Genomic DNA, 20,442 nt, shown 5'->3' on the forward strand with positions numbered 1-20,442 from the left:
CGCGGCGACCATGCTAAGATGATGCTACGATGATAACGCATGCATAACTGCAGGCAGATTGGCAAGGCAGAACGTCTGGCAGTAGACAACATCAATCAACACAGCTCAAGTGTCACCTTTTCTCCACCGCAACGCATGTTGAAAACTTTTGATATACGCAAGCGGGACTCCCGAAGTCACCTTTTTGCGATAACAGCCGCATGAACATCACTTAACAGGTGAGGCAGAGATCGTGACAAATTTCACCTCAACCAGACTTTCGACTTGCATCAACAACGACACAGTGAGATTCTTGTGATGTTGCGTTGCCAAGAGTTACGATCTCCTGCCAAGCAAGCGGGAACTAAGACTCAATCGGGGTTGGACAAATAGCCAATATTTCTGCCAAGAAGGGGTTCCAAGTCTAAAGGGCCGAATTTTGGGGCAGAACGTCGCTGGCGCATATTGAATTGTTCGAGACATTTGTTTCTGATTGAGCAGACGAAAGGGGGCTTGGACGAACACAAACAAAACATGAGCTTTCTGGACAAGCGCCTTTGGCGGGAAACATGGCGTATCCTGTACAACCAACCGAAAGAATACTAGATGGGGGTTCATTAGCAGAGTGCTGAGTAAACAACGTTGGAGCTATTGAGGTTTCGGGCACGCCAATGACATCCAATAGTCTCGCCCGGAGCGAGCTGCACATCGCACGTGGTGGTTGGTGCGATTGAAACAACCCCGCGATGCACTGCCTCAATGACAGCGAAGGAGGGGGCAGGCTGCGGCAGTTGGGTTACCTCTTTCTGCGTTCGTTTGATGGTCGGGTGGGTTGGCTACCGTTGGGAGGTTGTGAAATGTTGCCGCCGGATGGCATCTCGGATGTTGTTGAGCTGCACATCGCGACGACGGGAGGACTGCAGAGGCCGCCAAAGGGTGGGTGCAAGCAAGACACGGGAAGGGGTCTGGAGCGGGCTGCGCTGTGTGTATTGGCACGAGGCGATTCTGCTCCGCGAGGTAGGTAGATCGCCACTTGGCCCGATGTTTCTCATCCCCGGTGTTGCGGAAAGAGTTTCGCTCTGAGTTGCTCAGCCTCAATCCATGTGCCGCATCGATGACGGTGTGCTTCCCGGTTGGTCCATCGCAGTCGGGGCTAGCTAGACATATCGGAAGATGCCATGTCGGATTGAGACAGCGGCCTTCGGCAAGATTCTGACCATGTTCCTTTTCCTTTCCAGCGCCCGTCGTCAAGGGTGCCTACTTTGATGATGTCGAAGGCTGTTTTCATGGCCTGGGATGGCTAAGGAATGCGAGGTAGTCCGCGTGCATTGTAGAGGCGAGCCGAGCGAGGTGAAGAAGGTATGACTGGGGCCCGATGTCGTTGACGAAACTTGACAGGCAGAATAAGATCACTCGTGCCAAGTGAGCGAAAGAAAGCGCTTGCTGGACTGCGAGTCAAGAGGGTAGAGAGGTGGTGATGGGACGAAGTCGGGATTCCTCACGTTCATGCTATGGCGTGCGGCCCGGCGTTAGGCATTCTGGGCGGAGAGGGACGACCTTGGGCCGACTGGTGGACGGTGCATACGCCCGTGATGTTTCGTCGGCTCTCGGATGCGTGGGCACCGGACCATCCGCGAAATAGGAAGACACCGACTGGGGGCGTTTTGGGAGCTGGACAGCACCCGTCGGACGGAGGACGTTCGGGACAGGGGGTGGGACATGTTTCCCCCTTCTCTCAGCAGGCAAGATTTGTTCATGTGTCTTGTCTCCCATTTTGCCAAGAATTTGTGCTGAACCTTGGACGGCACTTGTGTGGAATATGCTTCTCAGAGCTTGTTTCTGGCCGTCACCCCATCCGGTTGGTGGTGTGTTGGCTGGCCCGCAGGGAAACGCGAAGTTCGCGAACGAACAGTTGAGATGCCAGCCGGGCGCGATGTGGGTTACGGATATCCCGCGTTCAAGGATTCAGGGGGGTTTTTTCTTGCTTGCCTCCTTGCTTGGCTGCTTCTTCTCTCATTGAGCAAGGACCAAGGGCCATCCAAGGATTGGAAGCATTCCAAGCGAGTCCGTAGAATTTTGGAAGAAAAGTCCCGGACGCGCATCGTACAATGTCACTGACAATCGCGGTAACGGGAACCATGGGTAGAGAATCACGACCCTTGTCTAGCGAGCCCGAGTCAATTAAAGGAGGGCGAGGAGACCGGGGCGCCTAGAGCGGCAAGCGAGACGGGTCGGACCAGGAGGTTTTAGCAAGACCAAGGAGAAAGGACGAAGCTCTCAGCAGTGCCAGGTTTGCAGTTGTGTTGTCTTGTGGAGACTGGACTCGTGAAAGGCATTGAAGTGAAGGACGGAACCTTGAAAAAAGTCTTGACGAGGCCCCGGAAATCTAGACCGTTGTCCACCCGCGGGTCGTGACGCTGAGGTCCGATTCGGCAAGGGCACCGATATGGCGTCCTTCTTTCATGTCGGTAAGGGAATTAACTAGTGGATACCGCCATTCCGGAGCAAGCAGGCGCCAAAACAAACAGGCGGAGCGGCAGATTGCCAGGTAGGAAAAAGGAGATGGACGAGGGTGCTCTTGATCGTGCTCCGGGATTTCCACCCTTATTCTTTGCTTTTCAATACCTAGCCATGGAACCTATGCAGCGGCATGAATCACAGGATACCCGGCGGGAAATTTGCATCCATCGCCACAGCCTGCAATGGATTATGGGCAAAAGCATTGTGACTGCTCATTGCACAACACCGTCAGTGCTCCGTAGAGATGCGCGGCCACCGTCGTAATTTGGTGGTTCCTTTGGGCCTTGGCATCGCCGGCTGCCAAGAGGTCTCGTCTCTTGTTCAGGTTCGTCGCGCCGTTGTCTTTGCCCTTTGTTGCGGGCTGCGGTTGAGTTGAATCATTCGAATTTCGATAAAACTGGCAACCTTGGATGCCGAGACATGCCATGCCATGTCATTCGATGGAATGGAACGGCTCCGCACTGTGGGTTGGGTCTATTGACTGAGCATTGTCGATGATCATTCCCTGATACTTTTGCGATCCTGAACAATACGCAAGGTGCTGACGTGACGTGCCTGGCTGCGGTCAGAAAATGGGTTCCAGAAGCGGTGATGGAATATGAGAGTTCCGCCTGCCAGCCACCCACTTCCCGAGGAGACATCGATACCAGTATCCTTAGAGAACTGAACAGAGCGCGCTTGGTGGTGGCTTGACTTGGCAACTTTAGCTGGTCACCAACAGCTTGGACGAGCGAGTGAGCGAGCGTGCGATGCGAGCCAACGGCAGCCCCTCGTCTGCATCGTCAAGGCAAGGCGGAATAGAGGGATCAACGGTTGTGTAAGCCGCCTCCCGCAAGCCCGCAAGGTGCACGCAAGTGAGGGGTAACAGCTTCGCGAAGAGGTGTGTGAGGTGCGAATGGACTCTGCGGCGTCATCATGCATGATTGATTTCTCTACTGAACTCTGCACATCTAGTAGCGGGCAGTCTGTTCAGCACTGCATCCAACAAGTGCCCCGTGCAGTGCAGCAGCACCAGCGTGCGTCGGGGTGTTGGTGTTGGTCTGGCCTCGTTCGACGACGACGTCTTCTCCAGAAATCTAAAGGTCATCTGGCGTTGCAGTTCATTTGTGCACACATCCATGACCGCTAGCCGGACGTCTTGCACAAGCAACCTGATGAAATTTAAGGTAGGGGCCAACCATGCAGAGTCGAATGCAATTCCAGAGCCCCATCGGTTGGCATGAAGAATGGCTTGGCGTTTGGCATCTGGTGCGGTTGCCCCGCCGTTTTTTGAACTTTGTACTTTTTGCGACTGGAAGGATTGAATCAAGGAAAGCCCGCCGTCGGCTCACTCGTCAGCCAGATCGCCCGGCTTTGCTGGTGCACGGAGTAGTAAACTGCGGCTCCGAGATGCCTGACTGGGAAGCTCGCAAATGGATCTGCTACCGCCATAGGCAAGTGGTATCATCCATCGCCATCGAGCTGCCGAGGCATTCATTGGCGGACACTTGCAGGTCGCAGCAGCAAAAGTCCTCCAACTAGGCTCCAAAGTCTTTCCACCGGCTGGAGCAGGAGAAATGCGATATGGCATCTCATCTCGCACTCGTACAAAGATGATAAACTAACTCATGGGACGCAGACGGTCTGAACATGAACCCCTCTGACAAGGCTCGACCTTGCGCAGTCCATGTCAGCAACCCCATATTACCCCAGCCTGCACGAGACTCGAGAGCAGCACAAAGAGGCAAGGCACATTCACAATCGTCCAGACATGATACGCAGGTGTCTGAGTTGGATGCGGAAAGGGCAGTTGGTGCTCCCGTCGAGAACGCCTGCTTCATGCTGCATGGGACAGCCTTGAAGCCTGGAGGACGACAACCCCCCCAACGCAACGCACGGTAACTGGGAGGCACGGAACGGAAGCATCGAATACTGATTGGAATTGTAAAAGCCTGTGTATCATGCTGAATGGTGGTGGTGTTCCTGGTCTGTCGATCCTGGCTTTCCGTCGCCTCACCATTCCCAGCGTCCAGTCAGCGGCCGATACCGATCGACGCAACCTGGCGCACTGTACGCGTTTTGCAATGCTGGAGATTTTCCGTGGTTCCTCGGATGTGTTTTTGTGGATGCGTATGCGTATGTGTGATATCGTTGCGTTTTGGACGGCCAAACTGGCGAGTTCGTTTGGACTTGGCCGTCGATGACAGAGCAAACGAAAGAAGGCGTGATCGAATCTCGATCTTGGGCGGCCTTTGGCGGGTTGTTTCTTTTTTAGTTTCTTACCTTAGCCCACGAGCTATCGCCGTGTCAAGTTGCTGACGCCGTCCGTAAGGAAGCTGCTTAGCAGTATCAGCCAAGCCGTCCCAGTCTGTGTTTTGTGGCAGAGCCGGCCACGGTTATTCCTTCAGCAACGTAGACTAAAACAATAAGCAGCAGAGCGACGGGCGGCGTCGGGGTCAAGGTGGCGCCGAGCCTCTCAGAGACGGAGGAGCTCCGTTCGTTGTCGTTGTCGGCGTCGTCGTCGGCGTCGTCGTCGTTGTCGCATAATGCAATTCGATGAGACGACGTCCACGCAACCAGAGGCCAGAAACAACGCAACATTGACAGGCCATAGAGGCAGCACCAGCTGAGTGGTTGACGGGGCAGAAACCCAGAAACGCCAGTGTCAGGGTGGGAGGTAGCGCCCGCGGTGGACTGGCTGTGGAGCGCTCAGGTTATTGGATGTTTGATAAGAATAACGGGCAACTTGGGTTGACCGGTTGTGCTTAATCCCCTCCCTGTCTCTAATCCAAACGCTTGTGAGGAGAGCACTTTGTGATTATCCATGGCGATACTGTGCCGCCGGGAACCCACACACCAGCTACGGAGGACCTCATAGGCCACCTAGACGCCATTCATAGTAAAACGGTCACTAAGAATAAAGAAGAAAGGAAGAATGCTCGGTCTGCGATGCTACCCCAAACACTTTGCCGTCCGGGCGCTTCAGCAGATATTTCTATCCCAGATTGGTGCACTATATATACATACATGCCTGGATAGTCAGTACATAGTGGGCAAACGAGTGCCCGTAGGAAAACAAGACAGCAACACAGACAGAGAGAGGAGAGAGAGGTCAAGACACGGAAATGCCAAGACGGTCAGGTTGAAAAAGGGAGCCCCGTACGAATACACGGAGTACTGTGCGACTACTTGGTTCATTTGCGTCGACCGCCGGGAAGACTGCGTACCTTGGAATAAAATATGTATTGTGTTTGTGAGCACAAAGTACCGTGTGAATCAGACGTCGCCCCACACGGGGGGAGAATCTGGAAGCCCGCACCACACACCACCACCCGAGTGCCACAGTCACGACCCAACGATTTCACCAAGACCAAGAGGCGGGAAGGTAGCGGGCATGTTGCTTGGCCACCTCCTTCAAGGCGACATTCTCATTAATGTCTGGGTGGGATACCTGGATCTACCCGGCTTGCCTCCTGACAAGCTACTGGGACCCCTCGAAAGCACGCCGGGCAGGCTAAACCGCAAACAGGGTAGCAGCGCCCCTTCACTGGCGTACCCCTGTCCAGGCCTCACCACCGCCCAATCAGGTGTACTTCTTTGCACTGCCTCTTTCTTGGCACCACATGTGGGAGATCCAAACTCTCTGATGTCTGCTGGTGGCACTCCAGAAGCCAAGTCGACTGGGCTCACTCACCTCACTGGCTTGCTTTCCATGCTCTTTGCTTTGCTCGCAACAACCTGGAAAAGTCCACAGCGCAACCGCTGTGTCTTCAATCCTGTCTCCTCCAGTCCTTCCCGTCACTCTCTAGGTAGCATGCCTTACCGCGCTGACTGAGAAACGAGAACCTCTTTTATCCAATACCTTCCCTTTTCCCTTTTTACCCTTTTTCTTTGCTTGCCCTGCTTTGCTCGCCTGCCGCCATGTCGACTGAGGGAGACGTCTGCACCAACGACGAATATTGAACAATCTCTCCTCCCTCTATCCCACTGGCCCCTCTGCTTCGCCTACCTACCTACCTGTTTACCGCCGAGTCGACTTTGACGACCGCGACCCTCGTCTTTACGAAATCGGCCCACCGACGACGCGCTGAAGCGCTTCTCGCCGCTGCTTAATTCACCTCACCCACCACGCCCACGTCGTCTACGTCTACCTACGTCTACCGCCCTCTTCGCGGCCCTTCGTCACTCCTTCGCCGCCCGGCTGCCTCTTTTCCATTGTCTCGCTTCTGCACAGCCTCGCGTTCGCCTATTCGCTCAACCACGCTGGCGGCCTCTACTCATCTTTGCCTCACACCAGCAGACACTACGCTGCGCTAAACAGGCTGTGTTCGTGGACCTTTGCCCGGAACCATGGACCCCAACGCCTCCCCCACGGAGGGCGCTCAGGAAGGCGCACCTCAGCAAAGGAGAAATAGAGCGTATGTTTAACTTGACCATGTGCCGCCTTGCGATATGCCTTTCTTTTGCCAAGTATCAATAACTGACGCCTGCTTTTTCCTAGCCCAACAATTACGATAGACACCTCTGCTACCGGTGTCACACCCAGTCCTGAACCAGACATGGCCCAGGACGCTCAGAAAGAGGTGTCCAACTCACCCATTTCGCCCAAAGATGATGGAGTCAGCCCGACCACAGTTCCCGAAGGCGCGAACGCTCCATGGGCAGCACCTTCAGAAAAGCCTACAAAGCCAAAGTTGCGCGCCGACACATCTTTTGACGGCGGCAGAGATAGCAGACCCCAAAGTCCCCACAATGTATCCAGTCCTGTTGAGACACTGAGAGGTAACAACCGCGCCTTCCTCGCCGTGCCCAGCAATCTGCGGTCACGACAAAATTCCATCGACTCCAACGACGATATCTCTTCACAAGGCGAGACCATCGCTGTTTTGAGTCAGTCAACAGAAAAGACATTAAAGAACAACAGCCCAGTATCAAACGACAACATTATGAAGGATGACAGCGCCTTAACGCCGGACAAGGGCAGTGAGGATGATTTCAAGGCCGAAAACAACCCGTTTGCATTTACGCCTGGTCAGCTGAATAAGCTGTTTAACCCCAAAAGCCTCTCGGCCTTCTACGCTCTGGGTGGTTTGACTGGAATCGAAAAGGGACTGCGCAGTGATCGCAAAGCAGGTTTGAGTTTGGATGAGGTCCATCTCGACGGATATGTTTCTTTTAGCGACGCGACATCACACCTCGGTTCATCAGGAGATTACAAAGAGGCCAAGTCAGAGTCAACACCTGCCAACCATTCGGGACACCACGAAAAGCACGCCGATGACGCTTTCGCCGACCGTAAGCGTGTTTTCAAGGACAACCGGATTCCCGAGAAGAAGGGCAAGACTCTCCTTCAGCTGATGTGGATCACATATCAGGACAAGGTGCTGATGCTTCTTACCGCCGCCGCCATTGTATCGCTCGCTATCGGTATCTACCAAACAGTCGGATTGCCTCACGCCCCGGATGAGCCCAAGGTCGAGTGGGTCGAGGGTGTTGCTATCGTGGCCGCCATCGCTATCGTCGTCATCGTCGGATCTCTCAACGATTACAGCAAGGAAAGGCAGTTTGCGAAATTGAACCAGAAGAAAAAGGACCGCGACATCAAGGTTATTCGCTCAGGAAAGACCGTCGAGATCTCCGTCCACACCCTCATGGCTGGAGATGTCGTTCACCTTGAGCCTGGTGACTTGGTCCCGGTCGATGGAATTCTTATCGAAGGCTTCAACGTCAAGTGTGATGAGTCTCAGGCTACGGGAGAATCGGATATTATCAAGAAGCGCAATGGCGAGGACGTCTTCAACGCCATTCAGAACGGCGAGGACCCCAAGAAGCTGGACCCCTTTATTCAGTCTGGTGCCAGAATCATGGAGGGTGTCGGTACCTTCATGGTTACCTCTGCTGGTATCCATTCATCCTACGGAAAGACTCTCATGGCCCTGGACGAAGACCCTGAGGTCACCCCGCTGCAATCGAAGCTGAACACCATCGCCGAGTATATCGCCAAGCTTGGAGGTGCCGCCGGTCTGCTGCTCTTCATTGTTCTTTTCATTGAATTTTTGGTCAAGCTTCCTAAGCAACCCGCTTCCGTCACTCCCGCCGAGAAGGGCCAGGACTTCATCAACATCGTCATCACCGTCGTTACCATCATTGTTGTCGCCGTTCCTGAAGGTCTTCCTCTCGCCGTTACCCTCGCTTTGTCTTTTGCTACCAGACGGATGCTCAAGGACATGAACCTTGTCAGGCACCTCAAGGCTTGTGAGGTCATGGGCAACGCGAACACCATCTGCTCCGACAAGACCGGCACTCTCACACAGAACAAGATGCAGGTAGTTTCTGGCACGGTTGGTACCAGCCATCGCTTCGGAGGATCTCGCTCGTCTGGCGAAGACGACGGCACTGTCGACGACTCTTCCGATATCTCGATTGCTGAGTTCGCCAAGATGCTCAGCAACCCGGTCAAGGAAATTCTCCTCAAGTCTATCTCCCTCAACTCTACCGCATTTGAAGGTGAGGTCGATGGTGAGAAGACATACGTTGGATCCAAGACGGAGACTGCTTTGCTCCTGTTGGCACGCGACTACCTGGGAATGGGACCTGTTGCAGAGGAACGTGAGAACGCCAAAATCCTGCAGCTTATTCCCTTCGACTCTGGCCGTAAGTGTATGGGTGTCGTTGTTCAGCTTCCTGACGGACGCGCGAGACTCTATGTCAAGGGTGCCTCTGAGATCGTCCTCGCCAAGTGCACTCAGCTCTTCCGCGACCCCTCTCAGGACGCCACCCTCATTCAGATGACCGAGCCCAACTTCCAGACCGTCAACACCTTGATCAACGCCTACGCCTCTCGATCCCTCCGAACAATTGGTATTGCCTACAGAGACTTTGATTCCTGGCCCCCGCGCAACGTCCGCCGCATCGATGGAGACAAGAACGAGATTGAATTTGAGGACCTGTTCCGCACTATGAGCTTCATCGGCATGGTTGGTATTCAGGATCCTCTCCGCGAGGGTGTCCCTGAGGCTGTTAGACTTTGCCAGAAGGCTGGCGTCATGGTTCGCATGGTTACTGGAGACAACAAACTCACGGCTGAGGCGATTGCCAAGGAGTGCGGTATTTTGCAGCCCAACGGAATCGTTATGGAAGGCCCCGAGTTCCGCAACTTGACCAAGTCTGAACAAGAGGCCATCATTCCTCGCCTCTGCGTTCTCGCCCGATCGAGCCCCGAGGATAAGCGTGTCTTGGTCAAGCGTCTCAAGGCCAAGGGCGACATCGTCGCGGTTACTGGTGACGGTACCAACGACGCGCCTGCGCTGAAGACCGCCGACGTTGGTTTCTCCATGGGTATCGCTGGTACTGAAGTGGCTAAGGAGGCGTCCTCCATTATCCTGATGGACGATAACTTCAACTCGATTGTCAAGGCTTTGAAGTGGGGACGTGCCGTCAACGATGCTGTCAAGCGCTTCCTCCAGTTCCAGCTTACTGTCAACATCACCGCCGTCATTCTGACTTTCGTTACTGCAGTCAGCAGCACTTCGGTCCTCACCGCCGTGCAGCTGCTCTGGGTCAACCTCATCATGGACACCCTCGCTGCTTTGGCTCTGGCCACCGACCCTCCTCAGGACAGCGTCTTGGACAGGAAGCCCGAGAAGCGCAACGCCTCCATCATTACCACAACCATGTGGAAGATGATTCTGGGACAGGCGGTCTACCAACTGGCCATCACATTCATGCTCTTCTACGGCAAGGAAGCCATCGTACCCGGCCCTGAGCACATCCCCGATGACCAGATCGCCACAATGGTTTTCAACACCTTCGTTTGGATGCAGATCTTCAACCAGTGGAACAACCGACGACTGGACAATCACTTCAACATCTTTGAGGGTATGACCAAGAACTACTTCTTCATCGCGATCAGTGCCATCATGATTGCTGGTCAGGTCTTGATCATCTTCGTTGGCGGTGCTGCCTTCCAGATTGCCGGAGAAGGACAGAGCGGCATCCAATGGGCTATGGCCGTCATCCTTGGCGTCATTTCCATTCCTTTCGGTGTCGTCATTCGCCTCGTCCCCGATTCCTTCGTCGAGCGACTTGTTCCCGACTATCTGAAGCGACGTGCCAAGGACACCGTTCCTGGGCTTACCGTCTCAGATGAGGAACAGTTCGAGATGTACCCTGCGCCTTTGTCCGATGTTCGCGACGAGTTGGCCTTCATCAAGCGCATGAAGGGAGGTCGCTTGAACAACCTCAAGTTTGCGGTTCAACACCCCCGCGAGACTTTTGCTCGCTCGCGTAGCCCGTCACACTCGCGAAGCAACTCTATCAAGACGCCGTCCACTCCCACGCGAGAGGATAGCTTTGGCTCGCTGGCTCAAACGCCTGACTCCCGAAAGAGATCGCGCAGCTCGCGTAGCCGTTCTAATTCGGCCCTCGGCGCGCCGACTGTCATGGCGGGCATCGTCGCCGCCGGCATCGCCGCCAACTGGTCACCTGCGGATCGCAGACCTCGCCGGGAAAGTGACGAGGACAGCAATATTAGGAGAGGAGTTTCCCGGGAGAACTCCATTCGGGAGGAACGAGAGGAGCCTACCAACGAAAAAGCAGAGGATGAAAAGAAGGGCGCGGAGTGAGTAATTAATTGCGCCAAGTTATACATATGGATTGCGGCGTTTTGTGAGCGAAAAAAAAACCACCAATAAAGCAGTGCGCTTGTGTGTATTTGTATTTGTACGGATATTATTCTCCATCAGGGATCGCGGTCGTTCCCGAACGTTATTTTCTCAAGTTTTGATAGAGACCGCAGGCCCGAACGCCCGAACATTAAGGATCGAGAGACATGGATCGAGAGAGACCGAGAAACCATAATTGAAAATATTGAATCAGAATCAAACAAAACAGACTCCTTCATTGCCTTGCGTGATTGACGTGTCTGATCTCCGGATGCGGTTGAGTCAAGCCCCATCCTGGGACCCCACCCACACCGGAGCCAACCACAATTGGGTCGCTCGCTTGGGGGTTGTTGATGCAGACGCTGTGATAGAGATTCTCGGCGGCTACCGTGACTGGTCGAGTGCGTGAGGGGGGAAGGAGGGAGGGCAGAGTTGAGGTAGGCTACGCGCTGTTGGTCATGGAATTCAATTTCCCTTGCCTTGACATTTTTGTTGGAGGTACTTTTGATAACTCGCTTGTTAGACCTTGTGGTTTCGGTTCGATGTGGCGATGCTACCCGCAGCGTCCGGCCCTTGCAGGAGGTCGGTTCGGGCTGACAAGGTGGATGGAGGGTTAGAGCTTTAGGGACAGTCGTGGTTCGGATTTTGTGTACGTTGTCGTTGGGTTGGTTGTTTGGTTTTGGTGCAGCCGTTGGTTACCGGTGAACTATTCAGGTTGCAATGGGGGCGATGTGTGTTGGCTACCCTTATGGCTCAGCCTGCCTTGATCTTTCAAGGATTCCGCCAGAGGATGGGCAAGCAACATGTAGTTTGATGGGTTTTCGGTGACAAGAAGGTTTACTGGGCTAGCTGAAGGGTTGTGTTGCTTGGACATGGGGGCATTCATAGCTATTTTGTGTTTTGCTGTGACTTGTACCCATCAGTTCCGGTTGCTTCTTTGTGAGGCGTCAGGGAGTCTGGTTTACCATAGGAGGAGTTTTAGATAGGTATTCAGAACTGTACGAGGATGCGAATACACAAAACTGATCGGTTGGCAACTATCATCGCTGTCTTTCCAGTGGTTCACTTGGGAACGAGACGAATATCAACCATTTGTTCAGAGAGTAACGCATCCGAATAATTTCACGTACAACCGAGTTTGATGAGGCTTTTGGAGTACGGGCCTCTTGTCATCGGTTCCGGCAATCGTAGACAGCTTAAGCAAAGCTCCCGATGACATGTTACAAGCAAGACCAAGACGCGTGCGGGATGGACCTCACAATGTGATACTTCAGCACCGCAAAGGTTTCTTCTACTTCGATCAATGATGCGAAGAGTGCCTTTTCAACGACGAATTGTCTACCGCTGCCTTCACTCTCACTGGTGAATTGTCACATATCTGGCACCAGCTGGGGAGGGAGAGTACGGACAACTCTGCAGGCTCTGCTGATCGACTCAAACTACTCACATCTCCAGTCCTTTTCTGTGTACCTTAGAGAGAAAGGTGACTGAGCAGGGAGTTCAACTTGCCAAAGAAGCACATCCTCAACTTGTTTGCAAAGGGTCACGTTGAAGGAGTTCTCGGCATCCCTGCCTCGAATGACCATGTAGGCAACATAGTATCGGCGGTGAATGGCAGCATGGAGCATCGGGACTACACGACGCCGCAAGCATTTCCAGCCGGATATATGAAGCTGGCGTCTCCTATTCATCCTACCTAATACCTTGGATCAAGTAGAGACGACGACTAGAAATGCTGTTCGGTGAAGTCCAATGTCTGCGTGCAAACCTCTAACGATACGTCGTGTATCTCCCTGCGTTCATTTAGACATCGGACTTCCATGTTTAGAGACAATAAAAGAGGTAGACTGGTACAGGTCATCTCGAAGTCAACTTCTTGGCATATATCAATTGAGCCTCCGCAGGCAGAGAGTATTTAACCTCACGGCACAAGAGGTTTGATACCTTTAGTTCGTCTCTGTGACGAAGACGATTTGTACGGATTTTCTGCGACTGACAGTCCTCCCAAGCCTGCTTGGAAATTCCTGTTCAGCGTTGTGTCGACGGCTGTGTGGGCAGACACGCTTGCCGTGACCTCGTGAACCGCGCGGTCAAGTTTTCCAACACCAGCAGGCCTCAATCAACTAAGCTAGCCCGGCAAAGTTTTCTCTCGGAATCCTAGAGGCGAGGAAGAATCTACGTCGACAATCCCAAGCCTCCAATACAAGTCACCGTCACGCAGCGCACGGAAGGATCCCAAACGACGATGGTGGGACCGCCGTGGCGGTGTCAAACTCCGACCAAGATCATCTCCATCAAATCAATCAACCCTACCCTAGAAGCATCGAAAAAACCCCCGTCGCGCACTGATAAGCGCTTGCTTGCTGACGCTGCAGTTGGTTATATTTCGTCAAGTCACCTCGAGTCCCGTCATCTGAGAAAAGGAAAGGGACACGCAATTCCCAGGCTCCGACATTTTCGGACGATGGCTCCCCTTAGTGTGTAAATCTGCAACAGGTAAGTTGATGCGACAATATTGCTAGCCTGCTTCTTGCTAGGCAGACAAATAATAGTTTCCATATTTCCCCCTCTTCGCCAAGTCCTCGAGAGCCTCATTAGGGAGACGCATAGTCCTTGGGGAACAAGGCAGGCTATGTGAATAAGTGTTTGGGGTTGTGTGACTGTTTGCACTTTGGTGCATGTAAGATGACACTGGGATGACACTGGTCAGCTAGGACGAATGAGGGAGGGCGTGATAGCAGGTTGGGCTATTAAGTCACCGCCACACTGTCAGCATGCAGGCATCAATATGTACGACAGAGATGCGTAATGCAATTGACTGGAACATGACCAGCTTGGTGAACATACGCAGTACCAAGAGGGCAAACGCTCAGGCACACTTAGGCCACATGTCACACATACACACACGGGCGCGATTCACGCTGATTGTCAGTGCTACAACTAAAGCAGTCTGATTCTGTTTCTACTGCTACGAAAAGGTTGAAAGACCAATGAAAAGACGCGGGTTGAACCTGTTTTAGGTTTCTAGGTATTCTGACAAAAGAGGAAAAAAAGCCATGATAAAGGAAACAAAATCGATGCCCTTTTTGATAGGAATTATCAGTCCCTTCCCTTGCGAACGCCGTTATCCCACCGTGTGTCCGTTTCCCCGGTCCGTTTGTGTAAACCGCACGCCAGTCTGAAATGAAATGTGGCCCAAGAGAGAAAAAAAAAGAAAAAGGAACAAGGCCAAGAAATGGGGAGGCCCAATCGCCAGTCAGCCTCGTCATAGCAATCCAGTATCTGTAGCAATCGAAGAACTCGGTCTTTCTCTAAAGGAAATACTTGATTCAATCAATAATTGAATCGATGTGCATAGCTCGAGTTCAACAAGTCATATGACAAGCTGTTGGGCCGATCGGGCGAATTAGGGTGTGGTGGTTGTGCTAGACCGCAACTCCGACTCCGTGGCAATGGGCGGTGGAGACTGGAAATTCGTGCCCAAGATCCTAGCAGGGTTGTGTGTTTTTGTGGTGACCCTCGCTGGTGAGGGAAAATTACCACAGTAGGTGCAACGTGGCGATGGCCGCAGCCACATGAAGTGTAGACGCATGCGTCGCCATCGGCAATAGTGTTGCCGTCTTGGGTTTGGCTTTTTGGGCTGTCGAATCAGGGCGCTAGTATCGCTTCTCAAGACCGACTGAACCATCGACAAGGCGCTGAAAGTGCGCTCGAGGGGTCAATGCCCGGGTATCCTTCTGAAGGTAGAACGAAAGTAGGAAAACAACAAATTCAATGAATCGCTGCACAAGTTGTGGTTCCGCTGCGAATAAGCGCTCAGGTGGACTTCCTGGGCTTCATCGACTTTGTCGGTCTCGCAGGCTTCGTCGGCTTCAAAAATTGGTCTTGGTTCTTGGGCGACTGTTGCTCTTGCTTTACTGATGACGTGCCGGGCCTGACGACTTCGAAGACGTGTCTGCTCACACAGCTTCCTTCGGGTCGGACGTCGACAACCTGGTCCTCAGGAACCATCTCGTGCTGAAGAGGCCAACCGGCACGGCGACACAGTTCCGAAACGACAACGTCGCAGTCGCCCAGCAGGTCGATGTCGAAGTTGATGTGACTCACAGCTTGTCGCGAGATGTAAATCTGGGGGATGTTGCCGGGTAGCCAGCTCACTATTTCTGACACCGGCGTCACCTTCAGACTCGTACCAATGACGATGACAAGATCGACCTTGTCGCGATCGTGCTCAGTCAGGCGACGGCTGAACTCGTCAGGCAGAGCCTCTCCGAAGAAGGTGATGTCCGGCTTCATGACACCCGCGCTAGGAATGTCATACTCATCGTCGGTTGTCGAGTCATCGGAGCTGAAGCGGCGGCGCTTCCTCTCAGTCCCCGCAGAACGCTTGCGCTTGGTGCTGCCATTGGGTCGGAGGTTCTGGATGCAGCGAGGGCATCGCGGAATCTTGCCAGCCTTGATGTCGGGGAAGATATCGTCACCAACGCACTTGAAGCCGCACTGAACGCATGTGGCGGTTGCGAAAGAGCCGTGGCACTGCACCATCTTGTCGGCAGAGATGCCCGCCTTGGCCTCGAGGTTGTCAATGTTTTGGGTGTAGTTGGTGAGCAACTTGCCCTTCTTCTGCAACATTGAAATGAATGCATGTGTAGGCGTGAAACGGTTGGTAGACGGCAAAATATCCTTGGCAACGGTGTAGAAGATTGTCGGGTCCTGCTTAAAGACGGAAATGTCAAACACTTCTTGCGGGTCATTGAGGCCCAAGTGCTCGAGTTGTGAGTAGAGACCACCCTTGGAGCGGAAGTCGGGAATGCCAAGCGAAGTGGAGATTCCGGCGCCAGTGAGAACGATGATGTTTTGACTCTTGTTCAAGAGCTCCACGGCGTCATCAACCGTGTTGAAGCGCCACAGCTTCGCGCGCTTAGACAGCTCTCTGCTAATGGCGAGCGACAAAATGCTGAAGTAGGCCTCATCTTCGGCGCCCTCCAGGAAGTTGGGTGGTTTGATGCCAAAGGCTGACAGCAACTTCTTGGCTGTGTAGCTGCCGGCATCGACGGTCCTTCTACAGAATTCTGCGGGACCGAGTGCTCTGAGCTGGTGGCGCAGGACCATGGCCTCGTCAGGCGAGCATGTGTCGGGATCTTTGGGTGTGGGTGGGCGAGTTAGCATCAACAAAACGCCAATGGTGGGAAAAACACGTAATCCAAGGCTAAAAGTAGCATTGTATTGCCATGCCCCTTGTCCGGGTAATTGGGGGGGAGAGAAAGTGTCAGAGAGAATTGCGACCTACCATCTGAGGAAAGTTTGGCATCGCCCAGCTCTGCGAGAGCGTCTTCCAGCAAGGACTCAGTTTCCCAGCAGGACTCCTTGGCGTCTTTGACGCGTGCGTCGAGTTCTTGAAGGCCGACGGCGTGCTTGATGTCGTCGAGCGTCGGGTTTTCGGGTACCTTAAAAGTGTCCACCTTGTAGGCCGCGCCTGCCTTGGATTTGTTGTTATTGCGCTTCTTGACCGTGGCGGCCTTGCTCGCCGCCCGTTGCGTCTTCATTTTTGCAGCTCTGTTGTGTTGAGTTTGCGCGTCTGTTTGCTGACAGATGGACTGAAAACAAGACGGGAGATGGCAGATGGCTTGGTGTGCTGAGATCTGATGGAACGAGATGAGGCAGACCAGGTGTTGTAGTAGTAGAAGTAGAACAACGCAGGGTAGCTGGGTACGTGTCTCGTTGAAGGTCAAGTGTAAGCGCGACTGCCGACCAGCCGATGTGGTATATTTGTGAGACAGGGCAAAAAATAGCCTGGACAAAGACGGGCCTGGTATGGACTGGGTGAAGGGGAAATGAAGAGCGACAAAGTTGGCGCAGTGGGAAACTCTTTGGCCCTCGAAATTGCCTCGCGAAGTCAAAGGTTGACTCGAAGGGAGGGGATAAAGATGGGGGAAGTTGAAGTTGTGTGTGTTTGGTTTGACGAAAGAAAGAATTATTAAGTTGCAGACGGTCGGGCCCTCGAGGGTAAGAGAAAGAGAGGGAAAGAGGGTTGGGAGGGAAAAAAGGATGCCTTGGCTGCAAATGAGATTTGGCTGTGGCCGAGTTCCGCCTTTTCGCTCGAAACCCGTCGGTTATCTCCCTGCTGGGTGGCGTGACGAAGCTGGCCCTGTGTGCCCAGGTCTTTGTCTAACAAGAGATAGATTGTAACTGGCAAGAGCGCGCAGTTGGTTGATCGACGCGATGGTGAATCAACAACGACTGGGGGTGCTCGTTTGGAGAGCAGTTGATGGAGAGGGCAGTCGAGGGAAGGAACGACGGGTGGTGGATGGGATGGGAGGTGATGGGACGGGAGAGAGTTTCCCAAAGTCGAGTTTGACGGAGGGAGGGAGAGGGAGAGATTAGAGAGAGTTGCAGTAGGTGGCGGGGAGAGAATAAAGCCGACCGAGGGGGACGGGATGGTCTGGAATTAATGGAATGGGATGCGTGTGTGTTTGGATCCAACGGGATGGACGGGATGGGATGGGATGGGATGGGCAAATAGTGTAAAGGAAAAGCCAGCAGCAAAAGACGAGGTAAAGTGCAGCCCAGTACGGTTACGCAGTAGACGTAAAGTAAGGTAAGGTACGGTCAAGTAATGAATGGGGGTATGTAATGGAATGGGAATAAGTCCCAAGGTAGACCAGGTTGTAGGTAAGCAAGCGAAGGGGAAAGAAGAAAAATAGGCTAGCAGCAGAGGGACGTGAGTTCCGAGGGAGAAGGGAAACACGAAAGTGGGCGCCCAGATCTGGACCCTCAAGACGATCAACTGCGCGAAAGCGAGACCTCCAGCTGGTATGGTAGCTGCTCTGCTGTTCTGCTGTGGTGGGAAAGAGAGAGCGAGTCGAGTGAGAGGGAAAGAAAAAGAGTACGAGAAGGACGACGAGGGCGACTGCCACCAATGCAAATCCACCTCACCTCAGCCCAGATCGAAGCCAGGTTAAAAAAGGGAAGGGCAATCAAAAAATGGCAGAAAGGTTGACCGGGGGGTACCGTCTTAGTCGTTGGTAATGCCCAGACAGGACGACGACATGCAGCCCGATACCTAGATTCTTTCCAGTCTCTGTCTGCCTCTCTAACCTGTTGCTGGTATTACGAAAGAAACGGACGGCGATCGATTCCATTTGCATCACATGGCTGACACTTCAATACCTTCACGCGTTGCAGCACGCGAAAAGGAGACGATGAGGCAATATCAGGTCAGGTCACTGGGGAATAACGCGCAAACGCAAAAAATGCGAAGAAGGGAAACGAAGCAATGAGAAACGCAAATGTACGCCGAAATGTACCTTTGCAGTTCACGTCCAGGCAGCGTACCGGGAAATCTAACCTAACGTGTGTGAACGTGTTCAATCTCGTCCAACCAGACCTCAGCTCGCAACATGCTTCCAGTCAGCTCACAATCTGCAGTCCTGTCCTTCCGTCATCAGAAAGAGTTTCGGAATCTGGCTCCAAATGAAACTCCATCATCACCAGCTGATTCCCATACATCACGGCTCGTAATTCTGCATCTACACGTCCTACTCAACTCTAGACTTCCGCCGTCGTGTGTTCCGTGCTGCTCTGATATAATAATCATCACCGTGTAGACCTTGGCTAATGTCCGACCGGGGGGTGGTGAGTGACAAGGGACCAAGACACACACACCACGCACGCACACGAGGTCCATTCCCACATAGTCAGTCATGCTCACCGTATCACCGCCCGACGCCAAAAAATCTGATCAGCGACGTGAACATCAAGCCCGATTTCCATCACTTTGCAGACCTTTTGACAATTCCTCATCATCAGCATCAACTCCGGCCGACTTTTAGCAGTCTTTCAGCATTTCTGTGAGTTCCCTACGGCTGTGTGGCGGCCACAAACGTCTGTCCCTCCTCTACCTCGTCTTAGCTTGGCTTGTCTGATCCGAGCGAGTGACGCTCCCAGGATGATTAACTCCTTGGCGCCAAAAATGTACTGTACCCCCTTATCTACCTCCGCCCTCCCTCTCTGTCTCTGGCCTCTCTCGTACTTACCTTGAGGACAATGGCAAAGCCGATCGAAACCAGCTTCCAACATCGAGAATCCTCATTCACCGTTCTGCTTCTCGTCCTCCCTTTTTCGGCAAAGTAAGTGCCAAGGGGTTAACCGCCTTCCACGCCTAGCTCGCTGCTACCAACAACATGAGAATATCTCTCAATATTGTCGTAATAATTGTCACTTTTCAGTTGCTCAGCCCCCAATGCATCATCGCTCCAACAGAAGCACGCAGAGAACCTGAGTTTTTTTTTTTTTTTTAAAGCCTGCGCCAAACTCGCCCTCAAGCCAACTTTATGCCTCTTTCTGATCCTGCATGTGACGGGCCACATCCCGGCTGGTTGCGTGCGTTACCAAAAACGCTAACCAACCCGACGAGCCAAACGCCATTTGAGAAAACAATAATGAGGAGGGGAAACCCAAGAAGAACAGGTGCCCCCAAGATTAGGAAATCTGAACGGTCTCAAGAAGTGATCACTCCTTTGTCCGGAATAAATGCGTCCAGCTTGTGAGATGATAGTGGCCTGAACAGCAGGAACGCTGCTTGTGTGGTGTAAGATCGAGATGATTTGCGCAACTCGACCGACACACCCGGACGCGCCTCGGCCTCCATTGCCGACCGCAGCAATCACTCTCCGCAAATCATCGCATCATGGACACTTCGCCCCCTCATGAAACATATCCGTTCTCTTCCCAAACACCCGTGTAATCTATCAAAGTGATAACAAAACCACCCTTCCAATAGCCTGCCGGGATCCCAAAGGTTGCCCAAACTGTTTCCGGCAGACTTGACGGGTTTCTAAATCAGAGAGAGTGAGAGAGGGTGAAAGGACTCTCGATTTTCAAAACCCACCGTCTTGGCCCTACCTTCCTCCTTGGCGGACCATCGCCGACGCGCCTTTTTTTTTTCTTCGTCATGTGCTACGCCAGTACTTGCTCTCAGTCCACAAGTCTCATCGAATCTTGACTTTGCGGGGTGGTCGGCCCACCAAACATGCCCTGAACACTAATGTTGTACACTCCGGCGCTATCGCTTCATCTGCGACTTCATGAGTCGTACTGTCTCTTATCTCTACGTTGTGAATTTCGCAGTAGAAACTATCTGCTCAACTCTGCCTGTCAACTGTGCAACTGTCAAGCCTCAAGATTCAGTTTGCATCATATTGCATTTCATCTCAGACCGTTCGGGAACCCCGCGCAGTCAATAGGCGCCCCAGAAACCGGAACTCTAGAAGGAAATGTGTGTGTATCATGTAAACAACAC

General features: G+C 53.1%; 2 protein-coding genes across 2 annotated transcripts; one reads left to right on the plus strand and one right to left on the minus strand.

Annotated features, from left to right (window-relative positions):
- Window positions 1-6,828: 6,828 nt before the first annotated feature.
- COL26b_012137 (uncharacterized protein) lies at window positions 6,829-11,102 on the plus strand (the record flags this gene model as incomplete). Its single annotated transcript, XM_053184785.1, has 2 exons — window positions 6,829-6,896; window positions 6,980-11,102. The coding sequence occupies 2 exons, from the start codon at window positions 6,829-6,831 to the stop codon at window positions 11,100-11,102; spliced, it is 4,191 nt and encodes a 1,396-aa protein (XP_053031264.1).
- A 3,855-nt stretch (window positions 11,103-14,957) lies between these two features.
- Window positions 14,958-16,687, minus strand: COL26b_012138 (uncharacterized protein; the record flags this gene model as incomplete). Its single annotated transcript, XM_053184786.1, has 2 exons — window positions 14,958-16,282; window positions 16,432-16,687. 2 exons carry the CDS (start codon window positions 16,685-16,687, stop codon window positions 14,958-14,960), a joined length of 1,581 nt encoding a protein of 526 aa, XP_053031265.1.
- Between the last annotated feature and the right edge of the window lie 3,755 nt (window positions 16,688-20,442).

Source organism: Colletotrichum chrysophilum, assembly GCF_026319265.1.
Source record: "Colletotrichum chrysophilum strain AFK26 chromosome Unknown scaffold_164, whole genome shotgun sequence".
Classification (NCBI taxonomy): Eukaryota; Fungi; Ascomycota; class Sordariomycetes; order Glomerellales; family Glomerellaceae; genus Colletotrichum; species Colletotrichum chrysophilum.